Genomic DNA, 22,580 nt, shown 5'->3' with positions numbered 1-22,580 from the left:
AAATCCTTATAGATGTCCATGTGTCTTGTAAAGAAGTCATTAATGAAGACGGAATTGTTGTAATTATCATATATATAAACTACACACAGTTATTTGTTCCAGTCACGATATTGGGACTTTTTTGCATTACTTTTTTTATTATTAACATATCGGCCGTTTCCCACCAAGTCAAAGTGGCCCGAAAAAGAAAAACTTTATTCACATTATTATTATTATTATTATTATTATTATTATTATTATTATTATTATTTGAAGCATTAAAACATTGTGGGTTATTCTGTGTAAATAACGGTGAAGGCTCGATCCTCCGTAATTCTTGCTATGGTTGGTATGGCAGGATGATGGTGAAGATGATGTGTACTCCACCGTGGACGTCGAAGACGTGGAGGAGGACGTGGAGGAGGGCATATACTCCACACTGGAGGAGGTGCGAAGGCCCTCCTTGATCTACTCCAGTGGAAGCATCAGTGCTACTGGAGTGGTCACCAGTTACTACACAGCAGTGCCGGCACTGGTGGTGGAGGAGGTCACTGCCGGAGCCGGATCACCGCCACACACGCCCTCCACTGCAGCAAAGAAAGGTATGTACCTGCTGCTGCTGCTGGTTTATTCGTCATGAAGGGTAAGTACCTGGTGCTGGTGGTTTATTCGTCATGAAGGGTAAGTACCTGGTGCTGGTGGTTTATTCGTCATGAAGGGTAAGTACCTGGTGCTGGTGGTTTATTCGTCATGAAGGGTAAGTACCTGGTGCTGGTGGTTTATTCGTCAGGAAGGGTAAGTACCTGGTGCTGGTGGTTTATTCGTCAGGAAGGGTAAGTACCTGGTGCTGGTGGTTTATTCGTCAGGAAGGGTAAGTACCTGCTGCTGGTGGTTTATTCGTCAGGAAGGGTAAGTACCTGCTGCTGGTGGTTTATTCGTCAGGAAGGGTAAGTACCTGGTGCTGGTGGTTTATTCGTCAGGAAGGGTAAGTACCTGGTGCTGGTGGTTTATTCGTCAGGAAGGATAAGTACCTGGTGCTGGTGGTTTATTCGTCAGGAAGGGTAAGTACCTGGTGCTGGTGGTTTATTCGTCATGAAGGGTAAGTACCTGGTGCTGGTGGTTTATTCGTCATGAAGGGTAAGTACCTGGTGCTGGTGGTTTATTCGTCAGGAAGGGTAAGTACCTGGTGCTGGTGGTTTATTCGTCAGGAAGGGTAAGTACCTGGTGCTGGTGGTTTATTCGTCAGGAAGGGTAAGTACCTGGTGCTGGTGGTTTATTCGTCAGGAAGGGTAAGTACCTGGTGCTGGTGGTTTATTCGTCAGGAAGGGTAAGTACCTGGTGCTGGTGGTTTATTCGTCAGGAAGGGTAAGTACCTGGTGCTGGTGGTTTATTCGTCAGGAAGGGTAAGTACCTGGTGCTGGTGGTTTATTCGTCATGAAGGGTAAGTACCTGGTGCTGGTGGTTTATTCGTCAGGAAGGGTAAGTACCTGGTGCTGGTGGTTTATTCGTCAGGAAGGGTAAGTACCTGGTGCTGGTGGTTTATTCGTCAGGAAGGGTAAGTACCTGGTGCTGGTGGTTTATTCGTCAGGAAGGGTAAGTACCTGGTGCTGGTGGTTTATTCGTCATGAAGGGTAAGTACCTGGTGCTGGTGGTTTATTCGTCAGGAAGGGTAAGTACCTGGTGCTGGTGGTTTATTCGTCAGGAAGGGTAAGTACCTGGTGCTGGTGGTTTATTCGTCAGGAAGGGTAAGTACCTGGTGCTGGTGGTTTATTCGTCAGGAAGGGTAAGTACCTGGTGCTGGTGGTTTATTCGTCAGGAAGGGTAAGTACCTGGTGCTGGTGGTTTATTCGTCAGGAAGGGTAAGTACCTGGTGCTGGTGGTTTATTCGTCAGGAAGGGTAAGTACCTGGTGCTGGTGGTTTATTCGTCAGGAAGGGTAAGTACCTGGTGCTGGTGGTTTATTCGTCAGGAAGGGTAAGTACCTGGTGCTGGTGGTTTATTCGTCAGGAAGGGTAAGTACCTGGTGCTGGTGGTTTATTCGTCAGGAAGGGTAAGTACCTGGTGCTGGTGGTTTATTCGTCAGGAAGGGTAAGTACCTGGTGCTGGTGGTTTATTCGTCAGGAAACAGGACACACTATTGACACGGGTCAATTTCCATAACACTGTTGTTGCCTCTCTATTATACGAGTACTTTGTCTTCATAATAGTGTAATATTTAGCGTTGTACCGGGTAAATTTGCTACGTCCACCCACTGTCCGTCGTACTACATGATGATCGCAACACCAGGAAGTTATTCCTGGTGTTGCGGATATCATTTTTCATTTTTATGGCTCTGTTTACGGAGGAGATTCAGGTTGACCTCTAAAACTTGGTCGTAAAGAAGCTTACCTCGTGAAATTGGTCAGTAAAGCCCCGTGGTGGCCGGTCTGGAGTAAAATCTTACATTGTGGAGGTGGTTAAGTACACCTGTGTATAGATCAGGATATTTATTACAGGAAACTTGTCGCCACGAGCGGCATCATCAGTTCTCAGGAGTGAAGAGAGCTAAAAAAAAAAATTCTATTTGTTTCCCTAGAACTTGCACATTTATATATATTTCTTGATATGTGGCGTTGAGTATATACCTTAGTAAGTTGGTAGACATTGGCCATCCATGGAAGTACTTCCGTCCTGCCAACTGAGTGGGAAATTAATTTTTTGGGGGGTTTTGCACTCTGGCAGGATTGTTGTTGTTTTTCCCTTTGTCTCATGAACACGTAAGATGACAGGCAAACCTTGCAGACTTCTTACATTCAGTATACTTTCCTATGTGTGTCTTATTAATTCCTTCCTTCGCCACCAAGGTGGCCTGGTCTGAGACCTGGTCCTAATGAAGATAATCCCCAGAACCACTAACAGATAACAGTATTTCTTAACCAAATCTATCAGTTATATTAAAGATACACACCCGTGTGTGGGGTCGTAGCCACAAACGTTACTTTTGGAGCGTGTAGTGTCGACATATACTGTTAGTTACCCGTGGAGCTTGTCCACAGCAACGGCACCTATCTGGTACCTACTTATTATTGGGTCTTGTTCCATTGACTAGGTGTTTATAACTTTCACGTTTCCTCTCTCATAATCATTGGCACTCACCACTCTCCTTCACCACAATCACCACCAGTAGTTGACAGGTCTTTAATAAGCAAACCAGCAACCAGTACCTCCACTACTCTAGCCACTACTTACAAACTGTAGTCGACAGGCCTTTAATCAACCACCTACACCACCACCACCACACATGGCTTCCTCTCCCTCAGCACAACAATCGAGAGCCTCCAGCAGATGGGTGTCAAGGCTGTGTTCAAGTGGGCGTTATTCGTGAAGGTGTTTATCAGTATTCTGGCCTGAAAGGCATTGCCGGAAAGTGTACCTTGTGTGTGTGTGTGTGTGTGTGTGTGTGTGTGTGTGTGTGTGTTTTGCTTTATTAATTACGTCGTTTTACCCAATAGGTTCCTTCATGTTAGGTTCCATTTTGGGGATATTCCTGAGGCAGGTGTTAATCATATTATGACCCAGTCAGTGGTGCTCCTAGAGACAGTGCTTGTTGAAGACCAGCGTGGCGTAGTTGTCTACAGTGCTTGTTTAGAGGCCTAGCTTCTCCCTACGAGCCCCGTGAGGGCGGGGAATGTGGCTAGGCCTGGGGACAGTTGGTCCCAAAGATGAGGGGGTACTTGTACCTCCTCCCATAGGAGACTTAAGTCTCGAGACACTCCCGAGATAGGGAGCCAAGGCCGGGTCACCACTACTTGGAAAAGACCCGGGCCGGGAGAATACCGGCGAATAAAAAAAAAAAAAGTGCTTGTTGACCAGCGTAGAGTGGTTGTCTACAGTGCTTGTTGACCAGTGTGGTGTGGTTGTCTACAGTGCTTGTTGACCAGCGTGGCGTGGTTGTCTACAGTGCTTGTTGATCAGTGTGGTGTGGTTGTCTACAGTGCTTGTTGACCAGTGTGGTGTGGTTGTCTACAGTGCTTGTTGACCAGCGTAGAGTGGTTGTCTACAGTGCTTGTTGACCAGTGTGGTGTGGTTGTCTACAGTGCTTGTTGACCAGCGTGGCGTGGTTGTCTACAGTGCTTGTTGACCAGTGTGGTGTGGTTGTCTACAGTACTTGTTGACCAGTGTGGTGTGGTTGTCTACAGTGCTTGTTGATCAGTGTGGTGTGGTTGTCTACAGTGCTTGTTGACCAGTGTCGTGTGGTTGTCTACAGTGCTTGTTGACCAGCGTGGCGTGGTTGTCTACAGTGCTTGTTGACCAGCGTGGCGTGGTTGTCTCCAGTGCTTGTTGACCAGCGTGGTGTGGTCTACAGTGCTTGTGGACCAGTGTGGTGTGGTTGTCTACAGTGCTTGTTGACCAGCGTGGCGTGATTGTCTACAGTGCTTGTTGACCAGCGTGGCGTGGTTGTCTACAGTGCTTGTTGACCAGCGTGGTGTGGTCTACAGTGCTTGTGGACCAGTGTGGTGTGGTTGTCTACAGTGCTTGTTGACCAGCGTGGTGTGGTCTACAGTGCTTGTGGACCAGTGTGGCGTGGTTGTCTACAGTGCTTGTTGACCAGCGTGGCGTGGTTGTCTACAGTGCTTGTTGACCAGCGTGGCGTGGTTGTCTACAGTGCTTGTTGACCAGCGTGGTGTGGTCTACAGTGCTTGTGGACCAGTGTGGTGTGGTCTACAGTGCTTGTGGACCACTGTGGCGTGGTTGTCTACAGTGCTTGTTGACCAGCGTGGCGTGGTTGTCTACAGTGCTTGTTGACCAGCGTGGCGTGGTTGTCTGCAGTGCTTGTTGACCAGTGTGATGTGGTCTACAGTGCTTGTGGACCAGTGTGGTGTGGTTGTCTACAGTGCTTGTGGACCAGTGTGGTGTGGTTGTCTACAGTGCTTGTTGACCAGCGTGGTGTGGTCTACAGTGCTTGTGGACCAGTGTGGTGTGGTCTACAGTGCTTGTGGACCAGTGTGGCGTGGTTGTCTACAATGCTTGTTGACCAGCGTGGCGTGGTTGTCTACAGTGCTTGTTGACCAGCGTGGCGTGGTTGTCTACAGTGCTTTTTGACCAGTGTGGTGTGGTCTACAGTGCTTGTGGACCAGTGTGGTGTGGTTGTCTACAGTGTTGACCAACGTGGCGTGGTTGTCTACAGTGCTTGTTGACAAGCGTGGTGTGGTTGTCTACAGTGCTTGTTGACCAGCGTGGCGTGGTTGTCTACAGTGCTTGTTGACCAGTATGGTGTGGTTGTCTACAGTGCTTGTTGACCAGCGTGGCGTGGTTGTCTACAGTGCGTGTTGACCAGTGTGGTGTGGTTGTCTACAGTGATTGTGGACCAGTGTGGTGTGGTTGTCTACAGTGATTGTGGACCAGTGTGGTGTGGTTGTCTACAGTGCTTGTGGACCAGTGTGGTGTGGTTGTCTACAGTGCTTGTGGACCAGTGTGGTGTGGTTGTCTACAGTGCTTGTGGACCAGTGTGGTGTGGTTGTCTACAGTGCTTGTTGACCAGCGTGGCGTGGTTGTCTACAGTGCTTGTTGACCAGCGTGGCGTGGTTGTCTACAGTGCTTGTTGACCAGTGTGGTGTGGTTGTCTACAGTGCTTGTTGACTAGCGTGGCGTGGTTGTATACAGTGCTTGTTGACCAGTGTGGTGTGGTTGTCTACAGTGCTTGTTGACCAGCGTGGCGTGGTTGTCTACAGTGCTTGTGGACCAGTGTGGTGTGGTTGTCTACAGTGCTTGTTGACCAGCGTGGCGTGGTTGTCTACAGTGCTTGTTGACCAGCGTGGTGTGGTTGTCTACAGTGCTTGATCAGTGTGGCGTGGTTGTCTTCATTGTCGAAGACCAGCGTGGTGTGGTTGTCTACAGTGCTTGATCAGCATGGCGTGGTTGTCTACAGTGCTTGAGCATTGTGGCGTGGTTGTCTACAGTGTTTAAGACCAGCGTGGCGTGGTTGTCACTTGTTCTCTCTAGGCTGGAATACTGCTGTACATTAACATCTCCATTCAAAGCAGGTGAAATCGCAGATCTAGAGAGTGTACAGAGATCCTTTACTGCACGTATAAGTTCTGTCAAGCACCTTAACTACTGGGAACGCTTGGAAGCACTTGACTTGTACTCGTTGGAACGCAGGGGGGAGAGATATATGATAATCTACACTTGGAAAATCCTAGAAGGAATGGTCCCAAATCTGCACACAGAGATCACTCTCTACGAAAGTAGAAGACTGGGCAGGCGATGCAAAATACCCCCAATTAAAAGTAGGGGCGCCATTGGTACACTAAGAGAAAACACCATAAGTTTCCGGGGCCCAAGACTGTTCAACAGCCTCCCATCAAGCATAAAGGGAATTACCAATAGGCCCCTGGCTGCCTTCAAGAGGGAGCTGGACAGATACCTAGAGTCGGTGCCGGATCAGCCGGGCTGTGGTTCGGACATTGGACTACGTGCGGCTAGCAGTAACAGCCTGGTTGATCAGGCCCTGATCCACTGGGAGGCCTGGTCGTGGACCGGGCCGCGGGGGCGTTGATCCCCGGAATACCCTCCAGGTAGTGCTTGATGACCAGTGTGGCGTGGTTGTCTACAGTGCTTGTTGATCAGTGTGGTGTGATTAGAGAGAGAGAGAGAGAGAGAGAGAGAGAGAGAGACTGGCTTAAATGAAGCCATAAGAACCCCCCCCCCCATTATTGTGAGACAGTAAGAGTCACATTGACAGCTGCTGCAACAAGACAGTCTCCGGGGACGGACTTGAACCTCACGACTTTCTTTAACACTTATCCATATTTAAACAAGAGCACTTGCATATATTCTATGCATGTGTGCAGGCTTTCATTGTGCATATATTTGTTTCCTGCATGTTGCACATGTCAGTAGAAAAAAATACATATGCATATATGTACATTGTACACGCAACATTCACACAGTATCACCACGAAGACAATGAACGTATGGATTACTTATTTTCGGAATGTTAAGATTATACCATGAATTGTCTTGTTTTTTTCTGAAATCAGGAAGACAATCACTATAGATGCCTAATCTGTGAAAAAAAAAAAATATCAGGGAATTTGAAACGTTACTTTGAGAAATTGTGCAGATTCCCAGGCTGGTCTAGGGTTCCTATCATTATGTTATAAATTAAGACACATGTACAATAGTTGGGTATATTGTTGAAACGTTTCGCCTACACAGTAGGCTTCTTCAGTCAAATATAGAGGCAACAGGTGTAGTAGTGGTCAGTCCCTGAGGGACTGACCACCTCAAATATTATTTCTCCAAGGTTGATGGACTGATTACATCACCTTTATTTCACTACACCTGTTGCCTCTGTATTTGACTGAAGAAGCCTACTATCAGGGCGAAACGTTTCAACAATATACTCAACTGTTGCACATATCTTAATCATCAACTTGTCAGTATTTTTTTTACCATTATCATCATACCACATTAAGTTATCTTGGGTCGAAGATGATAGGTCTTCAGGCTACAGTAATTTAATAGTCTCTTCGTTTCGGTAAATTATGATGTCCAGGCTAGGTTAATTAAGTTAGCCTAGTTACGCATATCCGACGGAAGTGAAGACAAGAACAAACTTTTATTTGGGATTTTCTCGCTCTGTGTAGAGCTTTACCTTGTCATTGATAAAGGTCTGTGTAGAGCTTTACCTTGTCATTGGTAAAGCTCTACACAGAACGAGACATTGTCTCAAGTTTGTTATGCAGTTTCCTTTTCTTCGTAATAATTCTGTCTGATGCAAATTTCACACGATTCGTCCAAATTATTGGCGCTTGTACTATCCTAGTAACGAGATCTATTTGACAGTGTCATCAGAGGAAAGTATACGGTGTCACACACCTCCAGCTGTCACATAACGCTGTTACCACCTGAAATTCGGGCTTAGGTTCCTCTGAATCATTATTTTGGTTCTGTTTTGTAACTCTTGTACCTCGTCCTCTCGTCACTGTGAATTCACTCTGTTAGAATCTCGCCTTCAAACATCTACTTATCCATATTTCGAGGTTATCATCCAGTTTTGTATTTCGTACCTTAAACTGTAAGTGAAAGTCTCTTGTATCGCTGACTGTAACGAGTGGATGTGTATTTAGAAGTATTTAGTCTGATGGATTTTCTGGATGAATTTGCCAGATTAAGATGTAAAGAATCGAATGCTGACCCAATGTCATTTTTTTATGTCTTCTTCCGTGGGTAATGTAAGAACATGTTGGGTTCGGTAAGATTCGTCAGGAAACAGGACAAGTGTTTCCTGAGGCGGTTCTTAGTTATGATGATGATCCGCTACTGGAGCCTTTGGTCATCTGAACGAGGCCTTCCTCTGGCTTACTAGTCCACTCCCATTAAAAAAAATTTCAGTGGCTCTACCTGATTACCCTTATTCAAGAACTGTTATCTTGGAACTCCCTCTTCCTCCCCCAGACTCCTACAAATACAATATTCAAGAACCTGCACATTATACATGACGATCATACAGTGCAGAGTACTGGTGGTGAGAGTAAGTCGGTGAAGCACCTAGCCTACAGCCCTGAAGCCCTTAAAGCATTATTTTAGGTTTAGACTGTCTGCCCTGAAATGCTGTAACGTCCCACAAGTTTAGTGACATTTAGTAAAACCACACGTTGTAGAATGAGTTTTATGACGGGGGGGGGGGCGCACATTTTGCTCTGTGTAAAACTTGATCACTTGACAAAGTTCTACACAGGGAGAAACGTTGCACCAATAAAAGTTTTTACCAGAAAGTCTTGACATTGCAGGGCAGGCAGCAGGGAGGGATGCATAACAATAAAGTTACTCGTGGTAGTCAAGGTTATCCAGAGACCACAAATTTCACCTACTCTGCTATGGAAGAATTGGGTAAATAAAAAAATGAATATAAAACAAACTCTAATCACCTAACAGAGTGGAAATATAATGCGAGAGAGGAGTGGTAAGATCAGACCTCACTTTAAAGGATCACAACAGTATTACAACAGCCGCAAGGAAAAGGATTGGCTAGATAACTGGAACCTTCAGAACAAGAGATGCCAAGCGAATGATGCACTTCGTATAACTTGTTCTCCAGACTGGAATGTCTGTGTATACTAACAGCCCCTGTTAAGGCAGGTAAAATTGCAGAGAAGGAGAATGCACAGACAGCCTCCGCTGCTCCTATAAATTAAGCCAAGCATCTAAATTACTGGCAACGCTTGAAATTCCTCCAATGTAGGCGAGAAAAATTAATCATAATTTCCGCCTGGAAAATCCGGCACACCGAGATTATTTCTTACGACAATAAGAGGCTTAGCAGACGTTGGAAAAATACCTGTAATAACCAGTAGGACCGCAGCAGCGAGTACACTACGAGACTGTAAGTTACCTGGAGGTTATTCCGGGGATCAACGCCCCCGCGGCCCGGTCCATGACCAGGCCTCCAGATGGATTAGGGCCTGATCAACTAGGTTGTTACTGCTGGCCGCACGCAGTCCAACGTACGAGCCACAGCCCGGCTGATCCGGCACTGACTTTAGGTATCTGTCCAGCTCTCTCTTGAAGGCAGCCAGGGGTTTATTGGCAATTCCCCTAATGTTTGATGGGAGGCTGTTGAACAGTCTTGGGCCCCGGACACTTATGGTGTTTTCCCTTAGTGTACCAATGGCGCCCCTACTTTTTATTGGGGGCATTTTGCATCGCCTGCCCAGTCTTTTACTTTCGTAGGGAGCGATTTCTGTGTGCAGATTTGGGACTTTTCAACAGTCTACCCTCAAACATAACCCCCTAAGTTGTCTTCAAGAAGGAACTTGATAGTCCTCAAGTCAGTTCCTGATCAGCCGGGCTGTGGTGCATACACTAGAAGGGATCTGCCAGGAGGTAGAGGCGAGTTCAAGGGTAAACTGGTTAAACAGCGGTCTACCTTTCAGTGGGCGATGTTTTCATGGTGAAAAGCTCCTGATCCAAGAAACTGGAACTACCCGTCCCTTTCGGGTCATACCTGATTATGTGGAATTCGCCAAAAGTGCTGCATGACCCGTGCGGGTGAGCGCTCGCCTGACACTGGCCGGAGGAGAGGAAAGGACCTGTGTTTCCAGTATTTCCTCGGGTCTGGTTTATGAGACTCGGGGCAGAAAAATATTTCTTTATCGATGATAGTAAATAATACTAACAACCACAATTTAAGAGCAGCGACGCTTTAGATTTTTGTAGTTACAGGGAACCCGTGGCCCCGTCTGGCACTCCCTGCCCCTTTCTGACACTCCTTCCTGCCCCCCTCTGGAACTCCTTCCTGCCCCCCACCTCTGGCACTCCTTCCTGCCCCCCTCTGGAACTCCTTCCTGCCCCCCACCTCTGGCACTCCTTCCTGCCCCCCTCTGGCACTCCTTCCTGCCCCTCTCTGGCACTCCACTCTCTCTCTCTCTCTCTCTCTCTCTCCCTCCATTTCCTACATTCATCATTTTTATATTTTTCCACATTTTTCTCCTGGTATCAGTCACGCTGGTAAGCACAGCAGAAGTAACACAAATTGAGGAATATAATCGCGTAAGAAATGAGTAGCAGCGGGGCACCAACAGCCTGGTCGATCATGCTAGCAACCAGCAGGCCTGGTCCAGGACCGGTCCCCGGGGACACTCCCTGGAAGCCACTACAGGTAACCTACAAGCAATTCGAGATCAGATGTGTACCAAATGAGTGACCAGGTAGAAACCTGTGTGTACATGTGTACCAAATGAGTAGCCGGAGACAAATCAAATGTGTACCAAATCGACATGATGTAAGTGTGTCAGTAGAGAACAAGTAGTGGCCAGGTGAGACACAGTGCATCTTCAGTTCATGGCAGAGTGGGTAGCACACAAACAGAAGACGAAACCATTAAAAAAAAATATAGCCAGAGAGAGTTTTGTTTAGTCCCTGTTTTAGGTATTATTCTTGATGTTAAGTGTACAGGTATATTGCAGTCGAGGTCGAGCCAGCTGAAGGCAGAGAGTAAATGATCAACACACAGGCAAGAACGTGTGGAAATATGACTGGAAGACCAAATGCAAAGCTGAATAGGCAGACTGGTCAAAAAGAAAAGCTACAGCATATCTGTGAAGGTGAGGGTTGAGACCAGAGGTCCAGCTAGCAATTAACTAAGTGGGTAAGATATGTATGGCACTGTTATCGTCTCTCCAGATGAGTGCCAGGCACGGTGGCTACCACCTTCCGGGTAGAGGTAAGCTGTTGCTGCCCTTCCTTCTCCTCCCCCCCTCCTTCTCTTCCCCCTCTCCTTCTCTTCCTTCTCCTCATGGGAACTTGCTTTCTCCCATCCCCACCTCACCTTCCCCTTTGTCTCCATTAGTTTGATCACTCGCTGGCTCTTCCTTCCTACTTCCTGCTGCTGAGGCTGTTGCTCCTCCAACACGCTGGGTCAGTTAGGTCTTTGTTCGTCTTCGTATGCACTAGTGTGTGTGTCAACATTTACCAGCGTTAAACCCAACGAATCAGTGTTTAACATGTCTACTGGTGAGCATTTTTTACGGCGCCACTTTGTGAAGCTGTGGAACACAAATGGTGGAGCTTTCCTGAGCTTCCTTGGACAATCGTGTGTGTGTGTGTGTGTGTGTGTGTGTGTGTGTGTGTGTGTGTGTGTGTGTGTGTGTGTGTGTGTGTGTGTGTGTGTGTGTCTTACAAAGATAAAGTACCAGCTCCTGATCCCGCTTCATAACCTTCAGTCGACTAGCATATATAATTACCAATGTCGTCTTGGGCCAGTCATTTATACAATTGCAACAGTATCCTCTTCTTCCCCTGTCTAATCTCAATCTATCATTCCACTGGTTCTAAGTATTATTTATTGACATTCCCATGGCTGTTAGGACAGTCCAGTTTTTCCTCTTCTCTCTAATTATGTTCCCTCCCATGTCAGTCTCTCCTTGTCCCTTTTAACGTTTTAAGTATAGTGTATGTCTTAATCATATCTTCCCAGACCTTTCGTTCATTCACTGAGGTGAGGATCATTCCCGTTTATTGGTCCCTCGCAGGTCAAGTGCCTCAGCTCCATGACTAGTCTGGTTGCCGACCAGACACGCTAGTCACGGTGTTCTCCAGCGTCTGACAGAGATTACCTCCTCCCGGTCACCTACCTGTGGTTACAGGAGCAGAGTAACATTCTTGGTGTCTTGACGCTTCATGTAAATTCTTAAATCATCACTTTCTTTTTTATTTGGCATTCTTTCTCACCCACCTTTTTTTTTTTTATCGTAATTTGTGATTCCATCATCCGCTGTTATCTATTTACTGTGTTAAAAGCAATCTCCCTTGTCTATCTGAACTTGTTATCTATCGTTTTCATTCTGATTTACATTTCCACCTGTCATTATCCGATGATTTTATTCCTAATTAATGTTCGCTTACCTGTTGGGGTCAATTTTATATTATCAACTTCTTTTTCCAAAGTATCTGTTGTGTTTGGAAATTCCAGACCGACTGCATATTATCAGTTAAGGAACGTGTCTCTCTGTAGCACTTTGCCACTGACGAAGTTGTAACTTAGGTGCAAGTTGGTCAGTAAAACACCGAAGTCTCTCACTGCTGCCTGAGGCTTTCTGCATAACTTCTTCATGGTCTGAAACGATATCGTTTCAGACCATGAAGCTGAACTCTTTTTCCAGACTGAGGGAATGACTGCCTCAAATACTATTTTTCCAAGGTTGGTGGACTGATTACATCATCTTCATTTCACTGCTACACCTGCTGCCTCTGCATTCAACTGAAGAAGCCTACTGTGTAGGCGAAACGTTTCAACAAAGATACCCAGCTGTTGTACATGTCTTAACTATCATCTTGCTGATATTTTAAACCATTTACAACATAACTTCTGAGGTTCCAGGTTCACATGCCACCCAGGGGTAACCGAGGAGCACCCGGGTCACCCTCCCAGCGCCAGGCTAAGCCATAAAGCTGTCGAATTCCAGGCACAAGAGTAGCCCTTCCGCGCTATAATACTAAGAAAACGAGGAGCCGTTACCATCTTGCTCGCCTCTGTTATTGCTGCTCGCTAACCCCCCACCCTCGCCTATACCTTTTTAAAATACACAAATTATGCAGAAGAGTTGCCCTAAGGGACCTTTCAGAGAGAGAGAGAGAGAGAGAGAGAGAGAGAGAGAGAGAGAGAGAGAGAGAGAGAGAGAGAGAGAGAGAGAGAGAGAGAGAGAGAGAGAGAGAGAGATTAAAATTAATATTATCACTGGTGTGGTGAGCATTCCTACAACACAAAACTTAATTAATACCTTATAATGCTGCTAAACTTTATACTGTTGGAAAACTATTTTCCAATTAATAAAAGAATACAATTGTTTATTAATACGAATGGTTAATTCAATATACTTTTAAAGATACTGAGATGAGAATAGCTTAATATAAAGGGCCATTACAATGATATGACTACACTACTTTCAGAACAGATTCCCTTAAGAGTCTTAAGAGGATCACAGACTTACTTTTTTCTCTCTGTCCACGGAGGACAACCTATAGCCAGCTCCAGCTCCCCTATAATGAAGGGCCAAGGAATGCTTCTGCTCATATTTACATTAAATCTCGAGACAGACCGAAATAGAGGGAAATAAGATGATAAGCATGGGATGAGGAAGAGCTGTGAAAATGGGTTGTGGGTAGACAGGAATAGATAGTAAAGAAAGGTTTAAGTGGTCTGACCACTCTGGATGGGTTTTAAAAGTGGTTTTTGTCACACAGGGACGAGTTTTTTGGGGGTTCATTTCTGTTAACAGTGGTTAGGATCTGCCAGCCAGTAACACAACAACAGCACAGCATAGCAACACAGCAACACCACAGCATAGCAACAAAGCAACACCACAGCATAGCAACACAGCAACAGCACAGCATAGCAACACCACAGCATAGCAACAAAGCAACACCACAGCATAGCAACACAGCAACACCACAGCATAGCAACACAGCAAAACCACAGCATAGCAATACAGCAACACCACAGCATAGCAACACAGCAACACCACAGCATAGCAACACAGCAACACCACAGCATAGCAACACAGCAACACCACAGCATAGCAACACAACAACACCACAGCATAGCAACACAGCAACACCACAGCATAGCAACACAGCAACACCACAGCATAGCAACACAGCAACACCACAGTATAGCAACACAACAGCACAGCATTGCAACACCACAGCATAGCAACAAAGCAACACCACAGCATAGCAACACAGCAACACCACAGCATAGCAACACAACACCACAGCATAGCAACACAGCAACACCACAGCATAGCAACACAGCAACACCACAGCATAGCAACACAGCAACACCACAGCATAGCAACACCACAGCATAGCAACACAGCAACACCACAGCACAGCAACACAGCAACACCACAGCATAGCAATACAGCAGCACCACAGCATAGCAACACAGCAACACCACAGCATAGCAACACAGCAATACCACAGCATAGCAACACAGCAACACCACAACACAGCAACACCACAGCATAGCAACACAGCAACACCACAGCACAGCAACACAGCTGCTGCTTTAAAGTTTTTCATAATGTAGTCCTTGGCAGTATAATCCTACGTAGTTTAATCCTATGTAGTTTAATCCTAAGTAGTATAATCTTACGTAGTATAATCCTACGTAGTTTAATCCTACGTAGTATAATCCTACGTAGTTTAATCCTACGTAGTATAGTCGTACGTAGTATAATCCTACGTAGTTTCATCCTACGCAGTTTAATCCTACGTAGTATAATCCTACGTAGTTTAATCCTACGTAGTATAATCCTACGTAGTTTAATCCTACGTAGTATAATCCTACGTAGTTTAATTCTATGTAGTATAATCCTACGTAGTTTAATCCTACGTAGTATAATCCTACGTAGTTTAATCCTACGTAGTATAATCCTACGTAGTTTAATCCTATGTAGTATAATCCTACGTAGTTTAATCCTACGTAGTTTAATCCTACGTAGTATAATCCTACGTAGTTTAATCCTACGTAGTATAATCCTACGTAGTTTAATCTTACGTAGTATAATCCTACGTAGTTTAATCCTACGTAGTATAATCCTACGTAGTTTAATCCTACGTAGTATAATCCTACGTAGTTTAATCCTACGTAGTTTAATCCTACGTAGTTTCCTATGTAGTTTAATCCTACGTAGTATAATCCTACGTAGTTTAATCCTACGTAGTTTAATCCTACGTAGTTTAATCCTACGTAGTATAATCCTACGTAGTTTAATCCTACGTAGTATAATCCTACGTAGTTTAATCCTACGTAGTATAATCCTACGTAGTTTAATCCTACGTAGCATAATCCTACGTAGTTTAATCCTACGTAGTATAATCCTACGTAGTTTAATCCTATGTAGTATAATCCTACGTAGTTTAATCCTACGTAGTATAATCCTACGTAGTATAATCCTACGTAGTTTAATCCTACGTAGTATAATCCTACGTAGTTTAATCCTACGTAGTATAATCCTACGTAGTATAATCCTACGTAGTATAATCTTACGTAGTTTAATCCTACGTAGTATAATCCTACGTAGTTTAATCCTACGTAGTATAATCCTACGTAGTTTAATCCTACGTAGTATAATCCTACGTAGTTTAATCCTACGCAGTTTAATCCTACGTAGTATAATCCTACGTAGTTTAATCCTACGTAGTATAATCCTACGTAGTTTAATCCTACGTAGTATAATCCTACGTAGTTTAATTCTATGTAGTATAATCCTACGTAGTTTAATCCTACGTAGTATAATCCTACGTAGTTTAATCCTACGTAGTATAATCCTACGTAGTTTAATCTTACGTAGTATAATCCTACGTAGTTTAATCCTACGTAGTATAATCCTACGTAGTTTAATCCTACGTAGTATAATCCTACGTAGTTTAACCCTACGTAGTTTAATCCTACGTAGTATCCTACGTAGTTTAATCCTACGTAGTATAATCCTACGTAGTTTAATCCTACGTAGTTTAATCCTACGTAGTTTAATCCTACGTAGTATAATCCTACGTAGTTTAATCCTACGTAGTATAATCCTACGTAGTTTAATCCTACGTAGTATAATCCTACGTAGTTTAATCCTACGTAGCATAGTCCTACGTAGTTTAATCCTACGTAGTTTAATCCTATGTAGTATAATCCTACGTAGTTTAATCCTAAGTAGTATAATCCTACGTAGTATAATCCTACGTAGTTTAATCCTACGTAGTATAATCCTACGTAGTTTAATCCTACGTAGTATAATCCTACGTAGTTTAATCCTACGTAGTATAATCCTACGTAGTTTAATCCTACGTAGTATAATCCTACGTAGTTTAATCCTACGTAGTATAATCCTACGTAGTTTAATCCTACGTAGTATAATCCTACGTAGTTTAATCCTACGTAGTATAATCCTGCGTAGTTTAATCCTACGTAGTTTAATCCTACGTAGTTTAATCCTACGTAGTATAATCCTACGTAGTTTAATCCTACGAAGTATCCTACGTAGTTTAATCCTACGTAGTAGAATCCTACGTAGTATAATCCTACGTAGTATAATCCTACGTAGTATAATCCTACGTAGTTTAATCCTACGTAGTATAATCCTGCGTAGTATAATCCTACGTAGTTTAATCCTACGTAGTTTAATCCTACGTAGTTTAATCCTACGTAGTATAATCCTACGTAGTTTAATCCTACGTAGTATAATCCTACGTAGTTTAATCCTACGTAGTATAATCCTACGTAGTATAATCCTACGTAGTATAATCCTACGTAGTTTAATCCTACGTAGTTTAATCCTACGTAGTATAAACCTACGTAGTTTAATCCTACGTAGTATAACCCTACGTAGTTTAATCCTACGTAGTATAATCCTACGTAGTATAATCCTACGTAGTATAATCCTACATAGTATAACCCTATGTAGTTTAATCCTACGTAGTATAATCCTACGTAGTATAACCCTACGTAGTTTAATCCTACGTAGTATAACCCTACGTAGTTTAATCCTACGTAGTTTAATCCTACGTAGTATAATCCTACGTAGTATAATCCTACGTAGTTTAATCCTACGTAGTTTAATCCTACGTAGTATAACCCTACGTAGTTTAATCCTACGTAGTATAACCCTACGTAGTTTAATCCTACGTAGTTTAATCCTACGTAGTATAATCCTACGTAGTATAATCCTACGTAGTTTAATCCTACGTAGTTTAATCCTACGTAGTTTAATCCTACGTAGTTTAATTCTACGTAGTTTAATCCTACGTAGTATAATCCTACGTAGTATAATCCTACGTAGTTTAATCCTACGTAGTATAATCCTACGTAGTTTAATCCTACGTAGTATAATCCTACGTAGTTTAATCCTACGTAGTATAATCCTACGTAGTTTAATCCTACGTAGTTTAATCCTACGTAGTATAATCCTACGTAGTTTAATCCTACGTAGTATAATCCTACGTAGTATAATCCTACGTAGTATAATCCTACGTAGTTTAATCCTACGTAGTATAATCCTACGTAGTTTAATCCTACGTAGTTTAATCCTACGTAGTATAATCCTACGTAGTTTAATCCTACGTAGTATAATCCTACGTAGTTTAATTCTATGTAGTATAATCCTACGTAGTTTAATCCTACGTAGTATAATCCTACGTAGTTTAATCCTACGTAGTATAATCCTACGTAGTTTAATCCTACGTAGTATAATCCTACGTAGTTTAATCCTACGTAGTATAATCCTACGTAGTTTAATCCTACGTAGTTTAATCCTACGTAGTATAATCCTACGTAGTTTAATCCTACGTAGTATAATCCTACGTAGTTTAATCTTACGTAGTATAATCCTACGTAGTTTAATCCTACGTAGTATAATCCTACGTAGTTTAATCCTACGTAGTATAATCCTACGTAGTTTAATCCTACGTAGTTTAATCCTACGTAGTATAATCCTACGTAGTTTAATCCTACGTAGTATAATCCTACGTAGTTTAATCCTACGTAGTTTAATCCTACGTAGTATAATCCTACGTAGTTTAATCCTACGTAGTATAATCCTACGTAGTTTAATCCTACGTAGTATAATCCTACGTAGTTTAATCCTACGTAGTATAATCCTACGTAGTTTAATCCTACGTAGTATAATCCTACGTAGTATAATCCTACGTAGTTTAATCCTACGTAGTTTAATCCTACGTAGTATAATCCTACGTAGTTTAATCCTACGTAGTTTAATCCTACGTAGTATAATCCTACGTAGTTTAATCCTACGTAGTTTAATCCTACGTAGTATAATCCTACGTAGTTTAATCCTACGTAGTTTAATCCTACGTAGTTTAATCCTACGTAGTTTAATCCTACGTAGTTTAATCCTACGTAGTTTAATCCTACGTAGTTTAATCCTACGTAGTATAATCCTACGTAGTTTAATCCTACGTAGTATAATCCTACGTAGTATAATCCTACGTAGTATAATCCTACGTAGTTTAATCCTACGTAATATAATCCTACGTAGTTTAATCCTACGTAGTTTAATCCTACGTAGTATAATCCTACGTAGTTTAATCCTACGTAGTATAATCCTACGTAGTTTAATTCTATGTAGTATAATCCTACGTAGTTTAATCCTACGTAGTATAATCCTACGTAGTTTAATCCTACGTAGTATAATCCTACGTAGTTTAATCCTACGTAGTATAATCCTACGTAGTTTAATCCTACGTAGTATAATCCTACGTAGTTTAATCCTACGTAGTATAATCCTACGTAGTTTAATCCTACTTAGTTTAATCCTACGTAGTATAATCCTACGTAGTTTAATCCTACGTAGTATAATCCTACGTAGTTTAATCTTACGTAGTATAATCCTACGTAGTTTAATCCTACGTAGTATAATCCTACGTAGTTTAATCCTACGTAGTATAATCCTACGTAGTTTAATCCTACGTAGTATAATCCTACGTAGTTTAATCCTACGTAGTATAATCCTACGTAGTTTAATCCTATGTAGTATAATCCTACGTAGTTTACTCCTAAGTAGTATAATCCTACGTAGTATAATCCTACGTAGTTTAATCCTACGTAGTATAATCCTACGTAGTTTAATCCTACGTAGTATAATCCTACGTAGTTTAATCCTATGTAGTATAATCTTACGTAGTTTAGTCCTACGTAGTATAATCCTACGTAGTTTAATCCTACGTAGTATAATCCTACGTAGTTTAATCCTACGTAGTATAATCCTACGTAGTTTAATCCTACGTAGTATAATCCTACGTAGTTTAATCCTACGTAGTATAATCCTACGTAGTTTAATCCTACGTAGTATAATCCTGCGTAGTATAATCCTACGTAGTTTAATCCTACGTAGTTTAATCCTACGTAGTTTAATCCTACGTAGTATAATCCTACGTAGTTTAATCCTACGTAGTATCCTACGTAGTTTAATCCTACGTAGTATAATCCTACGTAGTATAATCCTACGTAGTATAATCCTACGTAGTTTAATCCTACGTAGTATAATCCTACGTAGTTTAATCCTACGTAGTACAATCCTACGTAGTTTAATCCTACGTAGTTTAATCCTACGTAGTATAATCCTACGTAGTATAATCCTACGTAGTATAATCCTACGTAGTTTAATCCTACGTAGTATAATCCTACGTAGTTTAATCCTACGTAGTATAATCCTACGTAGTATAATCCTACGTAGTTTAATCCTACGTAGTATAATCCTACGTAGTATAATCCTACGTAGTATAATCCTACGTAGTATAATCCTACGTAGTTTAATCCTACGTAGTTTAATCCTACGTAGTATAACCCTACGTAGTTTAATCCTACGTAGTATAACCCTACGTAGTTTAATCCTACGTAGTTTAATCCTACGTAGTATAATCCTACGTAGTATAATCCTACGTAGTATAATCCTACATAGTATAACCCTACGTAGTTTAATCCTACGTAGTATAATCCTACGTAGTATAACCCTACGTAGTTTAATCCTACGTAGTATAACCCTACGTAGTTTAATCCTACGTAGTTTAATCCTACGTAGTATAACCCTACGTAGTTTAATCCTACGTAGTATAACCCTACGTAGTTTAATCCTACGTAGTATAACCCTACGTAGTTTAATCCTACGTAGTATAATCCTACGTAGTATAATCCTACGTAGTTTAATCCTACGTAGTTTAATCCTACGTAGTATAACCCTACGTAGTTTAATCCTACATAGTATAACCCTACGTAGTTTAATCCTAGGTAGTTTAATCCTACGTAGTATAATCCTACGTAGTATAATCCTACGTAGTATAATCCTACGTAGTTTAATCCTACGTAGTTTAATCCTACGTAGTTTAATCCTACGTAGTTTAATTCTACGTAGTTTAATCCTACGTAGTATAATCCTACGTAGTTTAATCCTACGTAGTATAATCCTACGTAGTATAATCCTACGTAGTATAATCCTACGTAGTTTAATCCTACGTAGTATAATCCTACGTAGTTTAATCCTACGCAGTTTAATCCTACGTAGTATAATCCTACGTAGTTTAATCCTACGTAGTTTAATCCTACGTAGTATAATCCTACGTAGTTTAATCCTACGTAGTATAATCCTACGTAGTATAATCCTACGTAGTTTAATCCTACGTAGTATAATCCTACGTAGTTTAATCCTACGTAGTTTAATCCTACGTAGTATAATCCTACGTAGTTTAATCCTACGTAGTATAATCCTACGTAGTTTAATTCTATGTAGTATAATCCTACGTAGTTTAATCCTACGTAGTATAATCCTACGTAGTTTAATCTTACGTAGTATAATCCTACGTAGTTTAATCCTACGTAGTATAATCCTACGTAGTTTAATCCTACGTAGTATAATCCTACGTAGTTTAATCCTACGTAGTTTAATCCTACGTAGTATAATCCTACGTAGTTTAATCCTACGTAGTATAATCCTACGTAGTTTAATCTTACGTAGTATAATCCTACGTAGTTTAATCCTACGTAGTATAATCCTACGTAGTTTAATCCTACGTAGTATAATCCTACGTAGTTTAATCCTACGTAGTTTAATCCTACGTAGTATAATCCTACGTAGTTTAATCCTACGTAGTATAATCCTACGTAGTTTAATCCTACGTAGTTTAATCCTACGTAGTATAATCCTACGTAGTTTAATCCTACGTAGTATAATCCTACGTAGTTTAATCCTACGTAGTATAATCCTACGTAGTTTAATCCTACGTAGTATAATCCTACGTAGTTTAATCCTACGTAGTATAATCCTACGTAGTTTAATCCTACGTAGTATAATCCTACGTAGTATAATCCTACGTAGTTTAATCCTACGTAGTTTAATCCTACGTAGTATAATCCTACGTAGTTTAATCCTACGTAGTTTAATCCTACGTAGTATAATCCTACGTAGTTTAATCCTACGTAGTTTAATCCTACGTAGTATAATCCTACGTAGTTTAATCCTACGTAGTTTAATCCTACGTAGTTTAATCCTACGTAGTTTAATCCTACGTAGTTTAATCCTACGTAGTTTAATCCTACGTAGTTTAATCCTACGTAGTTTAATCCTACGTAGTATAATCCTACGTAGTTTAATCCTACGTAGTTTAATCCTACGTAGTATAATCCTACGTAGTTTAATCCTACGTAGTTTAATCCTACGTAGTTTAATCCTACGTAGTTTAATCCTACGTAGTATAATCCTACGTAGTTTAATCCTACGTAGTTTAATCCTACGTAGTTTAATCCTACGTAGTATAATCCTACGTAGTATAATCCTACGTAGTTTAATCCTACGTAGTATAATCCTACGTAGTTTAATCCTACGTAGTTTAATCCTACGTAGTTTAATCCTACGTAGTATAATCCTACGTAGCTTAATCCTACGTAGTTTAATCCTACGTAGTTTAATCCTACGTAGTTTAATCCTACGTAGTTTAATTCTACGTAGTTTAATCCTACGTAGTTTAATCCTACGTAGTTTAATCCTACGTAGTTTAATCCTACGTAGTATAATCCTACGTAGTTTAATCCTACGTAGTTTAATCCTACGTAGTTTAATCCTACGTAGTTTAATCCTACGTAGTATAATCCTACGTAGTTTAATCCTACGTAGTATAATCCTACGTAGTTTAATCCTACGTAGTTTAATCCTACGTAGTTTAATCCTACGTAGTTTAATCCTACGTAGTTTAATCCTACGTAGTATAATCCTACGTAGTTTAATCCTACGTAGTTTAATCCTACGTAGTTTAATCCTACGTAGTTTAATCCTACGTAGTTTAATCCTACGTAGTATAATCCTACGTAGTTTAATCCTACGTAGTATAATCCTACGTAGTTTAATCCTACGTAGTTTAATCCTACGTAGTTTAATCCTTCGAAGAATGATCCTTCTTAGTGTACGGTAATCTTTCAGAGCATAATTCAAAGGCTCGTCTGGTGCTAGCCTGCTCCTCCAGGCTCGTCTGGTGCTAGCCTGCTCCACCAGGCTCGTCTGGTGCTAGCCTGCTCCACCAGGCTCGTCTGGTGCTAGCCTGCTCCACCAGGCTCG

The 22,580-nt window shown here is 41.8% G+C and overlaps 1 protein-coding gene across 5 annotated transcripts in view; it reads left to right on the top strand.

Annotated features, from left to right (window-relative positions):
• LOC128687876 (uncharacterized) overlaps nt 1-22,580 on the top strand; it is a 323,177-nt gene that overhangs the window by 169,626 nt on the left and 130,971 nt on the right. For all 5 annotated transcript variants that reach the window (XM_070083497.1, XM_070083496.1, XM_070083495.1 and 2 more), the window contains exon 5: nt 338-581. In XM_070083497.1, the coding sequence (XP_069939598.1) occupies nt 338-581 (244 nt within the window). The remainder of the gene's footprint in view (nt 1-337; nt 582-22,580) is intronic.

The sequence above is a fragment of the Cherax quadricarinatus genome, chromosome 10 (genome assembly GCF_038502225.1).
Source record: "Cherax quadricarinatus isolate ZL_2023a chromosome 10, ASM3850222v1, whole genome shotgun sequence".
Taxonomy (NCBI): domain Eukaryota; kingdom Metazoa; phylum Arthropoda; class Malacostraca; order Decapoda; family Parastacidae; genus Cherax; species Cherax quadricarinatus.
This window is presented reverse-complemented; position numbering and strand designations above follow the sequence as displayed.